The sequence below is a fragment of the Conger conger genome, chromosome 8 (genome assembly GCF_963514075.1).
Source record: "Conger conger chromosome 8, fConCon1.1, whole genome shotgun sequence".
In the NCBI taxonomy this organism is placed as follows: Eukaryota; Metazoa; Chordata; class Actinopteri; order Anguilliformes; family Congridae; genus Conger; species Conger conger.
Window position 1 is genome coordinate 18,709,671 of NC_083767.1, and position 18,219 is coordinate 18,727,889.

Genomic DNA, 18,219 nt, shown 5'->3' on the forward strand with positions numbered 1-18,219 from the left:
TTTAGATCACCGTTTTCAAAACCTCTCCAACAAAACCAAGTAAATTCTCAAAGTAACTACCTACGACAAAATTTGTTTAAACTGAGTTCAGACGTGTTTTGTTGTGTTTTGTTGTGTCATGTTTTCATTACTGCTTAAGAAATAAAGAAAGTCAAAATAAGATAGTATCCAAAGTTCCACAATATTTTCAAAAAATAGGGATTACGGAATATATATATATATTTTCTTGCCTCCACAAATGTCAGTTCGGAGTTCGGCTAATTGATGATATGCAACTGACTGATCATGCTTTTCGGCCAAGAGCATAATGGTTGGAGCCGCACTAGCCTATCTGGAGTAAATCTGGAGATAGATTTTTTTCTACGCATTTATTGACAGTCAGCACTGGAATAGCCTACGCTAAATGCTTGTGATCCTGCTGCCCATAGAACAGCACAAAAGGGCGACTTATAGCCATATGTATAATGTGCGGTTCTCTTGCTATCCCGTGCCTCATCCTCTTCGTTTACAGACCATGTTTTTGTTGGGGACAGACGCAAACTTGGATGCGTTTAGGTTGAGTTTGTCAAGATAAATAGCATAGGGCATTTTCGTCTTGCGGAGAGAAATCTCGCCGCATCTTTGTTTTATAGCCAGCTATTTTTCATCACTTGGAAAATGGGGAGCTAAATCACCACCATTGTTTCCCCCTACGGCAGTGTATTCTGAAGTGAATTTTGAGAGATTGAAGATGAAGAAATGAATCGACGACTGCCGAACATTTGACCGAGCACTCCACAAGCCAGACAGGAGGGAATAGGTGATGGCAGTGCGTGTGGCTTTGTCGCTCTCACTCCTTGCTCTTATCCTTGCTTGTAAGTAAAACATCGAAATGACAGCCATATCACAGTGAGTAGCCTAATTGGTTGTGAAGCAAACAGCAATGCTTTAATTATTGTTTCAATGTTTCGGCATAGTTCAGATCCGAACAATTTGAGCGGAACATAATATTCAAGTAATGACTTCTGACAGCATCTTATTTAAGTTTAAACTTTTGTACAGGGCGGCTCCTGTGATAGACTGGCGTTGTGTGGCGTTGCATTCACTTGAGAGGGTCATTATTGGCCAACATTTGCGATTAAGACTCCGGGACTATTTCCCGGGACTTTATTTTAAAGTGATGCGACAGAATATGACAAACGACTGGATGATTGTGAAGCGCATTTTCAATACCCTATGTCGTAGATCAGTCTAACAAAACCTCAGCGTTGACTAGCATGCATTTTAGGGTTGGATTATAAAATATCGTCAATTAAACAATAAAGAGGTGATTATGCAATTAATATTAACTACATAATGTACTGGTAGCCTAAACATATTGCTTATCATACTGTGAGACCCATAATTCATTGGACAGTGACAATTCCTTTTGTTATTTTGGTTCTGTACTCTAGCACTTTGAGTTTGAAAGGATACAATGGAAATGAGATTGAAGTGCAGGCTGTCAGATTGAATTAGGTATTTTCATCCATATTAGATGAACCATTTACAAATGACAGCACATGATCCCCCCATTTTAAGGTACTACAAGTATTTCTTGAATTGGTGTCACAGTATTCATTTGTGTCATTAGTGAATACAGAAGAGTGCTGTTGATGACTAGTCTTGATTTGTGACAATTTTGTGCAATTGCCTTTGGAGATTGTTGTTGGGGTGTACAGTCACAAAATGAGGAAGACAGCAGTGTCTATGCAAAATAGGCTGGCCGTCATAAGGCTCAGAAATGAAAAGCAATCAACCAGGAACATTGCAAGAACCTTGGGCATGCCCAAGTCAACAGTTCATTATTAACAATAAAACAACTGGTGAACTCAGTTATGTCAAAAGACCCGGTAGACCGTGGAAGACCACTGTAGTAGATGACTGGAGAATACTTTATGGTAAAGAAACCCCCCTAACAAAAAAAACACTCTACTGAATGCTGTTGGAGATGTGACAAAATCTACCATACATAGAAGACTACACCAGCAGGACTAAAGAGGGTGCAATACTAGATGCAAACCACTGATGAAAAGCATACTAGATGCAAACCACTGATGAAAAGCATTGTCAAGAAAGCACCTAAAGTAGCCCCAAGAGTTCTGGAACAAAATGGACAGATGAGACAAATATTAACATACTAGAGTACTAGAGCGATGGAAAGAGGAAATTGTGGAGAAAAAAAGGAAATGCCCATGATCCAAAGCATACAACCTCATCTGTGAAACATGGTGGAGGTGGTGTAATGGCTTGGGTCTGTATGGCTGCCAGTGGAACAGGCTCACTTGTCTTCATAGATGATGTGGCTGCAGACAGAAGTAAAACAATGAATTCTGAAGTCTCCAGAAATATTTCATCTGCTCAGAAACGCCTCCAAACTTATTGGATGACACTTTGCGTATGGTCTATGGTGATGTGTATGTGTCACAGACTTTAAAGAGGACTCATTGCATGCATAGGATATGCAACCAAATATTAAAAAGGATTACTTTATTCTACATTATGTCCAATATTTTTGATGCCCAAAAATGGGGGGATGTGTACAAAAGGTTCTATAATTACTAAACGGTGGATCCAATATGGATGAAAATACTCTCACATTAAAGCTGACAGTCTGCACTTCAACTTCAATTATGATATGTGCTAGAGTAATCTGAATCTGAATGAGTTCACTGCATCCTGAAGCTGAGCTAGAGAGATGAAATTGATGGCTCCCCATCACTATTTGCTTAAGACTTCAACATATTCCCTCATATCTCTCTATGTCTCATATTGATAAAATAATACATATAGTGCCCTCCAGAATTGTGTCAGCCTGTGGACATTGTTACATTCTGACGTTAACGAGAGATGATATTGTTAAAGGGAAATTGAGAATTGAGAATTTGAAGAATTTGGAGTTTTAAAATTATATTTATACTGAACTGTAAAGAAATAATCTATGTATTACATTTTAGATTTATTTAGGGAAATTGCCCTAAAACAATGTAAGGATACTTTTGGAGGGGACTGTGAATGTGCTTATGCTCGGACTGAGTAAAGCGAGTAGCACACAGTTAATGCAGGACACTGACTTCAAAGCATCCGCCCTGCAGATAGGAGTCATTTAAATAATTTACAGAGGATACACTCACTGAGCACTTTATTACATAGACCTGTACACCAGTGTGTTAGTGCAAATATTTAATCAGCTGTGGCAGCAACGAAATGCATAAAAGCCTGCAGACATGGTCAAGAGGTTCAGCTGTTTATCAGACCAAATATCAGATTGGGGAAGAAATGTGATCTAAGTGACTTTGACCATGGAATGTTTGTTGGTGCCAGACAGGGTGGTTTGAATATCCCAGAAGCTGTTGATCTCTTATGATTTTCACAGGGAACAGTCCCTAGAGTCTTTCAGAGAATGGTGCGAAAAACAAAAAAAATCCAGTGAGCAGCAGTTCTGTGGGTAAAAACGCCTTGTTAATGAGAGAGGTCAGAGAAGAAGGGCCAGACTGGTCAAACCTGACAGGAAGGTGACAGGGAAATAACCTCACATTACAACTGTGGTATGCAGAAGAGCATCTCTGAATGAACAACATGTCAAACCTCCAAGTGGATAGGCTACAGCAGCAGAAGACTTAATAAGTCTAGAAAACAACCTAATAAATTGCTCACTGAGTGGATATGTGCTCACAGGGGCCTGATATTCAGCAGTTTGATGCCACAAATGTGGCTTGGGCAAATACAGCGTAGAGGGCAAGCAGGGTGTAAACATCTCCAAATTATTCACACATTACAACAGTGGCATTACAACCAGTACAGATGCCTTGCTGGGGTTTCTGTCTCTTGAATAGCCTGTTAACGTCTCCCTCCAGGATGGAGAGAGAGAATGTAATAGTGGGCCTGTTTAATCCAGATGTGTGAAGTGGGGTGTTGATGGTCCTGATATCAGGGGGTTGGTGCTGGGGGATGGAGTCAGGACTGTCCCCAATGTCGGTTGGTTGTTGTTGGATGTTGGTCATTATTGTAACCGTGGTGCATGTTGGGATGCAGCAGTCCTTACAGAACCTGATGTCACAGCATCTGTGTGTTCATCTAGACTACTGGTAGCAGTCCTAAAAATGTCCTAGCCAGTGGAATCCAAACTATCAGGCAGCTCCTCCTCAGCTTCACTCCCAGGGATCAGATGTATAGCTGATTGTGGTCAGATTGTCCAAGTGGAGCGCGGATGACTGCATTGCAGGCACCACTTATCGAAGGTGTTCTCTCTGTTTGGGCATTGAGTAAACTGTTTGTATTTGGGGAGATCATGGGATAAATTATGTTTGTTAAACTCACCCAGATCAATCCATTGAATCCGAGTTCCCTCTCTTCACTCTCAGTGTTTGGTTAGTGATTTGCTGTAGGCTCCTGCACATCAGATTTTTGGGGGATATAGACCCAACCAAAATAAATGATGTGAATTCCTGAAGTGAATAAAATGTTTTTCAGTCAGTTAAAAACGTTTCCACATCTGGGGAACAGGATTGAAAAACCACTTGCACCAGCTACCATTAATAGAAAAAAAACAAATCCCTCCACCTCTAGTTTTAGCTGCATGGCTGAGTCTGGTGTAGATCGACACAGCCACAACTCCCTGAAGCACAAAACAGAAGAGAGAGAAAAGTCTGTTATTCTTCACCAGAAAAAAAGAGTTCACATCCATTTTGTTGCACAGTGAGAGGACATTGGAGAGGAATATTGCAGGTAATGCCGTGCGTAATCCTCATCTTCAAAAGCGTATTAGCGTTTCTGTGTGCCTTCCTTTCAATTGGCATGATCAAGGACCAGAGCAACTTTAACAGGAATGTCTTATAAATCCACGCACCAGGAGAATCCATGATGTTTATGATCTCCTCCCTTGTGAAGGTGATCCATGTCGGTTCACAAAAATATTGTTAAAGCAAAAAAAGTTTAAAAACAGTGCGTTGCAACACACCTTGGCATCCATACCTGTCGACACAATCTTAGCATCTTGTATTAAAAATGTCAAATGTATGGAATGGTTGCCAGGAAGAGGATGCATGGGCATGTTATCCCCATGGACAGTGAGGAAGATGGGGAGGGCGGCCATGATGAATCCAAGGGTCAAAGTCTAACTCCCAGAAACCTAAGCATATTTTGACTGATCCCCCCCCCACACACTAACCTTCTCGTATGACTCTATGTAACATAGCTATAGCTAAAAAGCAGTCTAAATAGTCCTTTAAATTGAGCTCTCGATGTACCTTTGGCTCAAACCTGAACGGCTATATTGCCGTATCAGGATCGGTGATTATGTCTTATGTCAACTACACACTCATCAGGAATATTCAACCGTATCAGGATTGGTGATTATGTCTTCTCCAGACTCATCAGGACTATTCAACAGTAATGCCTGTAGAAAACTAGGGTTCAAAATACGCAATGTTCCCCTCATTACCGGCACAAGCCCTTTCTTGTCATGGAGTGCGGAGCGTGTTATATACAATCGCATTCTAAATATTGAATAAATGTCATCTTTCTTATCTCTTTCTTTGTCTGCCTCTGTGCACACAGTTCTTTTCCGCTCTTCGATCTCAGTGAATATTCATGGCTGAATATGTGAACAGATGAAATATTCATAGCGCAACGACCACAAAGTTGCTTCCCCTCTCCTGTCGGTCATCTCCCAGATGTGTCCTGCGATTGCGATCTCACACTGAAACATCGCCCCGATGTTGCCAGGTCAGTGAGCCAGTGATCATGACTGACGTTCACAGCCATGCTTCTCGCCATCCATGAGCCAGTTGCAGCTGACCATGCCCGACTTGGCTAACTGTTCCATTACGTCGGCCCCACTGCTTACCGCTACTGGAAGCTCTGGTAATGCATGATGTCACATTCAAGAACCACCTGCTGTATTGATCTTCCTGCATTGAATTAATACCAAATAACCACCCGGTAGTGCCACACATGCACTTAGGAGACAAAGTGTTATTTGCAATGCAAAGAAGGCCCATTATAATTGATCTACTGGAAGTGAATAGAACTGGAGACTTGCAATTCAACAAGAATAAATCTTTATGTACATGTTACCTGTGGTGAAGTAATGAAGTAATGACTGCCTATAATACCACACGTCCCCCTTATTAACACATACTGTATGAATATATTGATCAATATTCTGTTTCATGGTTATGATGTTGCATACAGTTTACAGTTTCAGTTTTTATGAGAATAGTATAGATGTGACTTGATATGCACTAAATACCACCAATCCAGCATCAATTAAAATGATTGTGGCATGAGGAATTAACATTTGTCCATTAATTATGTGAACATTGATTAATTAGGGAATCATTCCATTGTGCTATTTTTTCCATGAAGAAACCCTTCATCTGACAGCAGTTCATTTTCTTTTTCTTCTTCTGCCTCTTGCTGAATGTTTGCCCCTTTGGAAATTTCCTCCACATCCTACCTACATCTATCTCCACATCTTGAAAAAAATATAGAACCTATAATGTCTGTCATATTGGATATTCAGCCATTTTGTGTGCATGATCTATAACACATCACTGTCGTAAATTGTGGAGGACATTTTCCAATGTCCAAAGATTAATGCAGCACTGGAAGGGAATCTTGTCACCCCTTTAGTGACAAATGACCAATTTTCTTGCTTCTTTCTTGGAATCCAAATGTCCAGTCATACATGTTGCCCCATCTTATTTCTGGAGTGCCAATTTAGGAGAGTACAGGCAAGGAAGTGCACTCGACTGAAGTGTGGCAGTCAGCTGCCTCTGTTCTCCACTCTGCAGTCATTGTATCAAAGGAGTACTCACATGGTCTGCACATGATCAGGCTGGGAAGTTGATAGATGAGGCACAAACCTTATGCAGTGCACAGTAGTGCTGCCAGAACAACAGTGTATACAGTATATTTTCTGTTTATCTGAGGCATATTTTCCATATCCCCCCAATGTCTAACTAAATCCCTCGATAAGCCACCCAGTAGTACCTACAATATACAGTCCCTTCAAAAAGTATTGGAACAGCAAGGTCAATTCCTTTGTTTTTGCTCTACACTAAAGACAATTGAGTTTGAGATCAAAAGATGTATATGAGCTTTTATTTCCTGGTATTTTATATCTAGATTTGGGTGAGCAAAAGTATTAGAACATGTGACAGACAGGTGTTTCTTGTTGCCCAGATGTGTCCTGTTTAGCCTTGGGTTTTGCCTGTGAAGAAAAGATAAACCAACATGAAGACCAGAGAGCTGTTTGGGAGAAAAGCAAGCCATTTTGAAGCTTAGAAAAGAGGGGACATACATTGCATAAGCATTGGGGATATAAACCGCCGGCATACTGAGCAACAGACATCAAGATTTATGGACTGATGAGACCAAGATGAACCTCCTCCAAAGTGATGGAAAGACCAAAGTGTGGAGAAAGAAAGGAACTGTTCATGATCCAAAACATACAAGGTCATCTGTACTGCATGGTATACGCAGTGTCATGGCTTGGGCTTACATGGCTGCTTCTGGAGTGCGCTTACTAATCTTTATTGATGTATTGATGATGTAACTCATGATGGTTGCAGCAGGATCAATTCAGAAGTCTACAAAAACATTCTGTCTGCCAACTTACGGGGAAATGCGTCCAAACTATTTGGGAGGAATTTCATCATTCAGCAAGACAATGACCCAAAACACACTGCCAACACAACAAAGGAATTAATTATAAAGAAAAAGTGGAAGGTTTTAGACTGGCCAAGTCAATCACTAGACCCTAACCCAATTGAGCATGCATTTCAATTCCTGAAGAGGAGATCCATCCATCCATCCATTATCTGAACCCGCTTATCCTGATCAGGGTCGCAGGGGGGCTGGAGCCTATCCCAGCATACATTGGGCGAAAGGCAGGAATACACCCTGGACAGGTCGCCAGTCTATCTCAGGGCACACACACCATTCACTCACACACTCATACCTACGGGCAATTTAGACTCTCCAATCAGCCTAACGTGCATGTCTTTCGACTGTGGGAGGAAACCAGAGTACCCGGAGGAAACCCACGCAGACACGGCGAGAACATGCAAACTCCGCACAGAGAGGCCCCGGCCGACAGGGATTCGAACCCAGGACCTCCTTGCTGTGAGGCGGCAGTGCTACCCACTGCACCCTCCGTGCCGCCCTGAAGAGGAGATTGAATGGAAAAAAACCCAAAAAACAAACAACAACTAAAAGAGGCTGCAGTCGAAGCCTGGAAAAACATTACAAAAAGATAATGCAGTTTGGTGATGTCATTGAGTCGCGGGCTTGATGCAGTTATTGCAAGTAAGGGATATGCTATCAAATATTCAAATATTAAGTGTTATTTACTTTCATTTACTTAAATACTCTCTATTCCAATACTTTTGCTCACCTAAAAATTGTGTGGTCTGATACCGAACGTACTATATTCTAAGTAGTTTGTAGTAACATATCTAGGTGTAACTACCAGGAAACAAAAACTGAAATTATGAACTCTTGTCTCGTGTTCATATTTTAATCTCAACCCCAAATGTATTCAGTTTATTACAAAAACTAAGAAATTGGCCTTGCTGTTCCAATACGTTTGGGGGGGACTGTATGCTGATATTGCTTCCATGTTGTTTTCTGGAGAGCCTTCCATACAGAATCGTAAAAGCACATTTGACAAATAATCAGACATTCTGGGAATAATCTGTTTATTTGAGTTGTGGTTTGGTGATGATTACATTTTAAAATTCTGTGATTTCTTTGAATAATCTCTTAGAAGTAGAAGACATTTATTTTAAAATTAAAATGATTAAATTGTATTACAATTCACATTTAAATACACATTACATTTCAGACAGGCGGAACACGTTGTTTATTCTGGGTTTGACTTCGTTTTATGATATATTTTAATTTGGCACTAAAAACACTTTCTTGCTTCCTAGTAAGGAATCTGCCTCCAACAATCTGTTCCACGGGGAAAAACACAAACTTATTAAAATGATTATTTTAATCATTGCTATAATCCAGCCTCTATGCACACTCTGATTAGTCAGCTCAGCGTGCATAACTAAACCGATAGCATAAGCCAGAGAAACAGATCTGTGGCAGTTTCAGCCCTCTGATTTTTCATCAGAGGGCTCAACTGTCAGCAGTCTAATTCCCATCATCATTATTTGCAGTGCAGAGGGCTCTAACAAGCAGATCCCTTCAAAGCCTGCATGTTGGAGTTTATGCTTATGTATCACCCCTGTACCTAAACCATACAGTCTGGAGATATAAATAAGTCAAACGGCCTGACTGGGGATTTGGAGTTTGGGCCCTGAGCTCTAATGACTTCTCTCGCCTCTGCAATTATGTGGCGTCTCCGCTCCATAATGTGCTTGCAGTCACATGCTTTTTGACTTTGATTGACAAAATATCAAAATATCCGGTCCTACCTCTCTGTTTATGACCTATTGCACATCAAGGTGACAGATTTTTGTAATAATCTTTTTTATCGTATGCAAAATTCCATTTGAAATTCCATTAGAAATTCCATTCGATAGCTATAGCTGGAATATGAAACGAATACTTATTGTGTTGCTTCACACAATACAAGATACTATGTATTTACTATGTATTAATTAATAGTGCTGCAAGTAGCTTAAGATGAGCTGGGTAGACAGAAGCTGCCCACTCACCAGACTGCTTCCTCTATTTCAGTGTTCCCTCTCTGATGTCATGGCAAGAATAATCTCAATTGTAATCAGCACATTCATTACTTTTGACATTTCTTATTTTATTTTATTTTTTACCTTTTTGTCATTTTTTACATTTTATTTTAGAGAGTGCAAGATGGATAGAAGGCTTTTTTTGCCAACAGCTGTCAACAACAGACGTGTCATTCTGTTGTTGGGTGTGGCTGGAATATAAATCTCAGTGTTCAGAAAAATAAATACAGAGTTTCTTAATTGTTTCATTATTGTTTTTATTCAAACTTCATTCATGAATCACCCCTCATGAGAGCAATTTACTGTACATTCACTCACAAGATACAGTACATCCAAGTAACCACTGTCTCTAGGGGTCTTCAAAGGTTTATTGACTTTGTCATGCAAATTCAGAATGCACATTAGGGTCTGATTAGATAAGTTACATCACTAAGACATTGCACACAACAAATGCTCTTTAATAAATTAACAGTGACATACATATCAACTGCAGAATATTTTACCTTGATGGGCTACATTTAATACTGTTTGAACTGTTCACGATTACCCACTGCATAACTTATGGTTTTGTTTTCAGTGAGCAACCCCAGAAGGCCTCTAAGTCTGTCAGTCAGTATTGTACAGGTCCTGATGTGGAGAATTTGATGTTGATCAAAGGTGAATCTTATGAACAGGCAACTGACTGGGGGCCCCCGTATGCTGAATTTTCAGCCAGACCCGAGTTTTGGGAGTTGAACAGTAGGTAACACGACAACAGTGGAAGTCAGTTAGAAGGGCCCCATGGGATTTTCTGCTTAGGTCCCCCGCAGTCAAGAATTGACGCACTGTGTCGCACTGCAGCTGCCTTGGCCGCGGATGTAGAGGAACGGCTAGTGAACCAACTCCTGGGCCTGGAGCGCTACAACAAGTTGATCCGGCCTGCGGTCAACAAGAGCCAGCAGGTCACCATCGCCATCCAGGTGTCCCTTGCACAGCTCATCAGCGTGGTCAGTACTCCCCCCTCCTGGCCCACAACCTCACTGCACTGGTGTTCTTGCTCTTTCTTCACCATATCTTCTCCTGGAGGACTGGCACAGCTGTTACTGTGAAACTGCCTGCATAGACCCTAGTGAGGGTCTGTATCATATATATATGCTCAATAGAGCAAGTCCGGGTAACTTAAGTCAATCCATCAATTGACTTAAGTTCAGTTCAGTATGCACAGACTGTTGGAAAACAAGGCTAAGAAAATACTCTCGGTAAAATGCAGCAAATAAAAAGAAATCAGTGATATATACACCAATGAAGGTTTCTAGTCAGATATTTGCAAGTTCATCAATATGTTCTAACTTTTGTCAATCAGATCACTAACTTGCAATTTAATTCCATTTGGCCTGAACCCTCTTGGCTTCTGAAATATTTTGAGCATTCAGACACTATCTTTTTTTTTTCAATTGCTTGCTCTTTGGGGGTTCGGGCCTGTCTGGTACTGCTTTTTTGCCTTGTATTTCCACTGTAAATCACCTTTGTGGCAGTGCCTCCTTAAAAAAACCCCACTATGCTAATAAAATGGGAAGATGAAAAGATTAGCAGTCTGCCGCAAACAGTCTGTGATCTTTCCTAGTTCCTGGAAGCCAACAATAGTGATGCCAGCTGTCAAGAAATACAGTAACACCGCTTCTTCATCATCTTCTTTTTAGTTTTAGATCTTTGCAGATGACCCTTACAACCTCCAGATTGTTTGCCAGTCAGTATGCATTCATTCAGTGAGAACAATAGTAGCGACTACCTGCAGACAGCATGTGTAAGGGCAGTAGAACAGGTCTTGCTGAATAAGTATGGCGGTCACTCCGGCACGGCTATGAGGTGACATTTCAAGAGAATACAAACCGTGCTTGATCAGATTAACTATCAGAGCCAAGAAAGTGGCCTTTGACAGTGTTTTGAAATGGGCACCGGCCAGCACCCTTTAGCGAGTGTTCAGCAGTCTTTTGTGAGGGTTGTGCTCTATTCTGTGTTCTCCACTGCAGAATGAGAGGGAGCAGATCATGACAACGAATGTGTGGCTCACTCAGGTAAGTGCGGCTTCTCCCTTCCCATTTCTGGCCCTGCATTCAACCTCAGTCTCTCTCATCATTGTATATGTGTGTTACATCTGTGGGATGCTGTGTGGCCTGGGGTGTGTGAATCAGAAAGTCTCCCCTGCTGACGACTGCACATGTATCCGGTGTTTTTGCTGTTTTTGTTCTCAGAATTTGCAGTGTGTTTGTGTGAGTGTGTGTGTATTTGAGTGTGTATGTGTGTGTCTGTATGTGTGAATTTGAGTATGTCCATTTGTGTGTGTGTGTGTTTGTATGTGTCTGTGACTGTGTTTGTATCTGTGCGTGTGTGTGTGTGCTTGTTTGTTCATGTTTGTGCTAATTTCTTATGTCTGTGCCTCAGGAGTGGAATGACTACCGTCTGAAGTGGGACCCTCAGGAGTATGAGGGCATTAAAAAGCTAAGAATCCCATCTCAGCACATCTGGTTGCCAGACATTGTCCTCTACAACAAGTGAGGCCCTCTGCAGCTGACTCCACTCAGTTCACTTCAGCTCCTCTTCATGGAGAACTCCAGCTTTGTCATTTTTATTTATTTACTTTTATTTACTTAACCTTTACTTATTTAGGGCAAACAAAATCTCTTTTGCAATCGTGACCTGGTCCAAGTGGAATCAAACATTAAAACAAGAAGGTACAAGAAAATAATAGTAAAAACGTCACACATCAAAAACTCCCAGATGAAAGCTCTCCTCTGGTGAGACAATTAAAAAAAAGGCAACAAGTCCTCTCACCCTGCTTAGTAGGGGTATGACTTATTTACCTTGAAGTGTGACAGTTGAATGTTGACACCTCCCTATCAACACAAGCCAGAGTCAACACCTTCTAGGCCAGTGATTTTAGCGAATGGTCTGAAAAGCTAGCTTGGGGTGAACAAATATGGATGCTGGACTGAGGGAATGCTAATGCTAATGTAACTAGCTAGCTCGCTAACTTAATGATAAATGTTAGCTAACATCAACGTGAATGCTGTCACTACAATTTAAAAACAATTTAGCTAACTATTGATAGCTAACATAGCTAATGTCAACTTAACGTTAAGTTAGGTTGCAGCACGCTATGTACTAGCGGAACTACATCTAAAATATGATCATCCAGATAATCAGCGATGATCACAGAAGCGTCGGTGAGTGCAAACACTCTCGTCACCATGTCTGTTTATGTTTCATCCATACATTTATGAGTAAGAATACATTCCTGAAAGACTACCATGATAACATAACATCATATGATAATGTGAATATGCAGAAAGTTCAATTCAGATAAAAAAAACCCATCTAAATCAGTAAAACTGAGCATATTTATAATGTGAGGGAAACAGCTGGTCATGAAAATATAATGACATAATGTGCCATGGCTAACAGCAAGGTTGTCTCATGTAATTACTTGTAATACTCATTAACATTACAACTGCATTAATTACGTGAAAATAATCTCTTCATTTTGTTTTGGCATTACTAGAACTGGAATATTGCATGAATATTTCAAGGGGACAAAACACTTTGGCCACAGATAAGTCAAAGAGGTGGCTCCATTCATGTAGAATTGTACTTTCAATTTTATAGGATTAGGAGTGGCACTCCCAAGTCCTGTCATGTGTTTCTTCCACCCATTAACTCAGCCAGCTGTTCTATTCTACCTTCTACCTTAGTTCGACCTCCTGGCTGAAGAATTGTGCCAATTAGTAAATTCAGGTCATTGGAACAAAACAATGGGGAGGGCTATTATACTATTACTACTATCTACCGCTTCTGTTATTTTGTTTGACAAATAAAAATAAATAAAACCAAGCTACAAGTTGAGACTGAATAATACTTTAAATAATGTATCATATGTGTTAAAGCTGTATTAATGTAGTATGTATGATCTGTTTGAATCTAATGTTGATTAAATGTTACTTGCAGTAGCTATATTGCTCTAAAAGCAATATGAGGATTTGAATAGCTTTGTAAATTTAACCATTATAACCATGAGTGAAGTAAAGAGAGGGACTGGTACAAAAATTGTTACAAAAAATGATGAGCCAAGTAATATTTTGGTTTGTCAACATATGAGTAGCAGCAATGCCATGTGTATTAAATTAACCACCACCGATTTTTGTGTTGCCACAATGTTGAGTCAGAATACAACATAATGAAAACTATAGTAGAAACTAACGTTATTTTATTTACTTTTTTCTTAAATCAGCGCTGATGGAACCTATGAGGTGTCCTTCTACTGCAATGCAGTGGTGTCCAGCAATGGTGACGTATTCTGGCTACCTCCAGCTATCTACAAGAGTGCCTGCAAGATCGAGGTGAAAGACTTCCCTTTCGACCAGCAGAACTGCACCCTCAAGTTCCGCTCGTGGACCTACGACCACACCGAGATCGACCTGATCCTCAGCAGCGATTTTGCCAGCCGGGACGACTTCACGCCCAGCGGCGAGTGGGACATCGTGTCCCTTCCCGGCCGAAAGAACGAAGACCCCGAGGACCTGTTCTACCTGGACATCACCTACGACTTCATCATCAAGAGGAAGCCCCTGTTCTACACTGTCACCCTCATTGTTCCCTGCATCCTCATCACTTCTCTGGCCATCCTGGTCTTCTACCTGCCGTCCGACTGCAGGGAGAAGATCACCCTCTGCATGTCGGTTCTTCTGGCCCTTACCGTCTTCCTGCTCCTCATCTCCAAGATTGTGCCACCCACCTCGTTTGCCGTGCCCCTCATCGGCAAGTACCTTATGTTCACCATGGTCCTTGTGACCTTCTCCATCGTCACCAGCGTGTCCGTGCTCAACGTGCACCACCGTTGCCCCAACACCCACCGGATGCCCGGCTGGGTCAAGACCGTCTTCCTCGCCAAGCTCCCAACCTACCTCTCCATGCGCCGGCCTGGTGGCTCCAACGTCCGTGAGGCTTTCCAGGAGAAACAGCAGGAGCAGCAGCAGGGCTCCCAGCCGGACCTGAAGCGCTCACGGAAGGCTGAGGGTGACTGCTTCTACGCGAACGAGGAATTGGCCAAAAGGTACGTCTGGAGGGTCGGCGAAGCGCCCAGGAACGCCGGTGGAGGCGGAGAGTTCCGGAGGAGGGTGACGGTCAAGTGCAACCAGGACGTAAAGGAGGCGGTGGACGGTGTCCGCTTCGTGGCCGAGCACATGAAGGAACGGGACGAGGATCAGGCCGTGAGTTGCGGGTGGGGTGGGGCATGTTTTGGAACCTGTGGTGGTTGCAGAGCAATAAAGTGAGTGAGGCAGAGAGTGCATGTTATTTCATAATTGTCCTGGAGTGCCATATTGCTAACATAAACTGCAGAAAAAAAAATATGGACAAAGTGCCTGTCACTATCCATGGGCTTGTGAAAAAAGTTTCTGGGCATGTTGGGCATGTTGTATAATTTCATACCAGATACTGTGCAGTAGGGAAATGTGACGCCCTTATATGGATACGAAGTCCGCCGTGTGCGGCTCCTCCACTAAGCTGTCATTGATTAATCCATAAAGTATTACTGTATTGTCCTTATCCACATTGTTACCATTGGCTTACATTGAAAGGGGTGGGCGATAAATCCATACTGGAGCCAATTGCAGTGGCGCTAGGGAGCAGTAACCGTCTCTCAACCACACCAGGAAATGAGGCTCAAAAATGGAGCCCAGTTTTGGCCCATTGTTTACAAATGTAGGCCTGTCCTGCCACTGCATCAGTTTGGTAGGACCAAGCCCAGCAGCTCTTGCATGTTGTAATACACATGCGAGAAGTGCAACTGGGTGCTTCTGTTCAGTTTTTTCCCCAAGAGCTAGGTCCTTCTAAAAAGCTCCTGAAAATATCAGATCGTGACAACAGTGCAGAAAGGTAATGCAGCTGTGTTACACACAATTAAACAAACATCCATCCATCCATCCATTATCCGCTTATCCTGAACAGGGTCGCAGGGGGCTGGAGCCTATCCCAGCATACATTGGGTGAAAGGCAGGACAGGTCGCCAGTCCATCGCAGGGCACACACACTATTCACTCACACACTCATACCCACGTGCAATTTAGACTCTCCAATCAGCCTAACCTGCATGTCTTTGGACTGTGGGAGGAAACCAGAGCACCCGGAGGAAACCCACGCGAACAAGGGGAGAACATGCAAACTCCTCACAGAGAGGCCCCGGGCATGCAAACTCCACACATGTATTACCTGCTGATAAGTGATCCTTACCAAAACAGTTATGAAATACCATTGTTCAAGGCCATTGTCCGTAGAACCTTGTTTAACAGCAAGATATCTATGTTCTGTGTGTGTTTGTGTGTGTGTTCTAATTCATAATTTTATGATTGCATCACAGTACTGTACATGGGCAAACTAGCAATTTATTCACCACCAATCATTAAACAATATAGCATTGCTACAGTGGGAGCAGGTCGCATAAAAGGTAGATTAATTTAACAAATATGAGCTGAGTCAAATGCACATCTAAGTGCTATAATTATTTCCAGAGCCTGGTTTTAGAGCCTTTGCCACTCATCTGTGGAGTATTTTTTGCTGAGTGTCACAGTCCTGGCCCTATAGAAAATATGAGGACAACTTTGTGATGATTGTGCTGATGAGGAAACCCCCTTTTCTGCTTCAGATAATCGAGGACTGGAAATACGTGGCCATGGTGATCGACCGGCTCTTCCTGTGGATATTCGTGCTGGTGTGTGTGGCAGGCACTGCGGGACTGTTCATGCAGCCGCTCTTTCAGAGCTACTTCATTCCCAACAGGGACAACGAGTAAACAAACCAGCAGCAACACGTCCAGATTCCCAGCACAAACTCACTGAATGACACGTGCTTCTTGTTTGACCCTGCTGAAAATAAAATGCTCAAGAAACAGCTGGTAGCTGGTTGACCAGTTCAAAACGGTCAACATGGTTTCACCAGCTCAAGCTATGTTTTAAACAGCTATGCATATTGCAGCAAGGGATGGTACAATACATTTTATATGGATTTGTTTTCAGAAACAAACAGTTATGTTTGGTAATAAGGTCATTTTTTGACCGAATACAAAATATGAATTTATTTTCTTTCTGCTGAAATTATTGCTGGCATACAGCTGCAACAACAAAATTACAACTTCCAGAAGGTTTTAGGGAGGGGAGAGGAACTGGTAGTGGATGAAGTAAATCAGACACGGCAGTAGGTGGCCTTGCAATTTCATATTGTAGATGAAGCATTCCAGAACTGTTAATGCTTTTGAATGATGCTGCATAACCATTTGAAAGAAAAGTACTTCAGATGTTTGGGGTGATTCTCGAAATGTTTGTTTCCTAATGTAGCTGCAGGAACACACATTGAAGTGAAATTGTGCCAGGCCCAAGGAGGTATCTTAACAGCAGAGGAAGAATGTGTGAAGCATTGACAATGCAGCCATTCTGAGGCCCTGTGGTCGGTCTAATTGATTCCGCACAGGGTCAAAACATGATTTACTGTCTGCTTAAGAAAGAAAGAAAGAAAAAACACTGCATATACTGTATGCATATCACGTCTTCCAGATGAAATGTTCTGTTCCACCACAGCAAATATGTTTGAAGAACACTTAGTATTACCAGTGCTTATAATCAGGGAACCCTGTATTTATGGTGCACATAAATTATTTTTACAGTATATATGAGCTTTTCTTCCTATGCTCTTGCTATTCTGAAAGAATATGATAGTCCTCTGTCTGCCCTCCCATCACAGAACATCCTGGTTTTGTTTGTCTGTCTTAAAGCTAGATGTTAACAGGAGTTTTGGAGTCATTTTGAAATATACATAAATTGTTAAAAGGACAAATGTTTAATGTTGAGTGGCTGAGTCATTTAACATACCTCTTTGTCATTGTAATTATGTTTCCCCAAAAGCATGTATGATTTAGAACTTTGGAGCATGTTTTCTGGTAATTCAATAAATGAATAGTCTATATAAAATAACCACTTGTTATAGCCCATTTTTGTGTGAAATGATTATTTGAGAAATGAAAAGTACTGAATATTTTCTTAAGAACATTCAAGTGAAAGTATAGAGAAAAAAAAAGAAATTATATATATATATATATATATATATATATATATATATATATATATATATATATAAATATATATTTATATTTATATAATAGAATTTCTTTTTTTCATATATATTTACCTAGCCTACTATATGAAAATATCAAAAATATCAAAGGTAAACATAAAACAATTTCAAGTATAGCAGCAATTCACAAAATGTTTGATAAATAATCACCAGTAATGTGGATATAATAACTAAGTAGATCAAGGCAAATTAAAGGAACAGCTTGAACAGTCTGGTTAGTTCTGAAAATGACAGCCTATAAAACCAGTAAAAGACAACACTTATACCATATCACGATATTAGGATATCCAATATCTGGTTTCATATCACAATATCAATATAATATTGATATATCGCC

At 41.2% G+C, this 18,219-nt stretch overlaps 1 protein-coding gene across 1 annotated transcript; it reads left to right on the forward strand.

The window, feature by feature from the left end:
• Positions 1-802: 802 nt before the first annotated feature.
• On the forward strand, positions 803-17,722 carry LOC133134805 (neuronal acetylcholine receptor subunit beta-2-like). Its single transcript, XM_061251222.1, has 6 exons — positions 803-854; positions 10,566-10,711; positions 11,735-11,779; positions 12,147-12,256; positions 13,990-14,968; positions 16,402-17,722. Exons 1-6 carry the CDS (start codon positions 803-805, stop codon positions 16,546-16,548), a joined length of 1,479 nt encoding a protein of 492 aa, XP_061107206.1. The 3' UTR covers positions 16,549-17,722.
• The last annotated feature ends 497 nt before the right edge of the window (positions 17,723-18,219 follow it).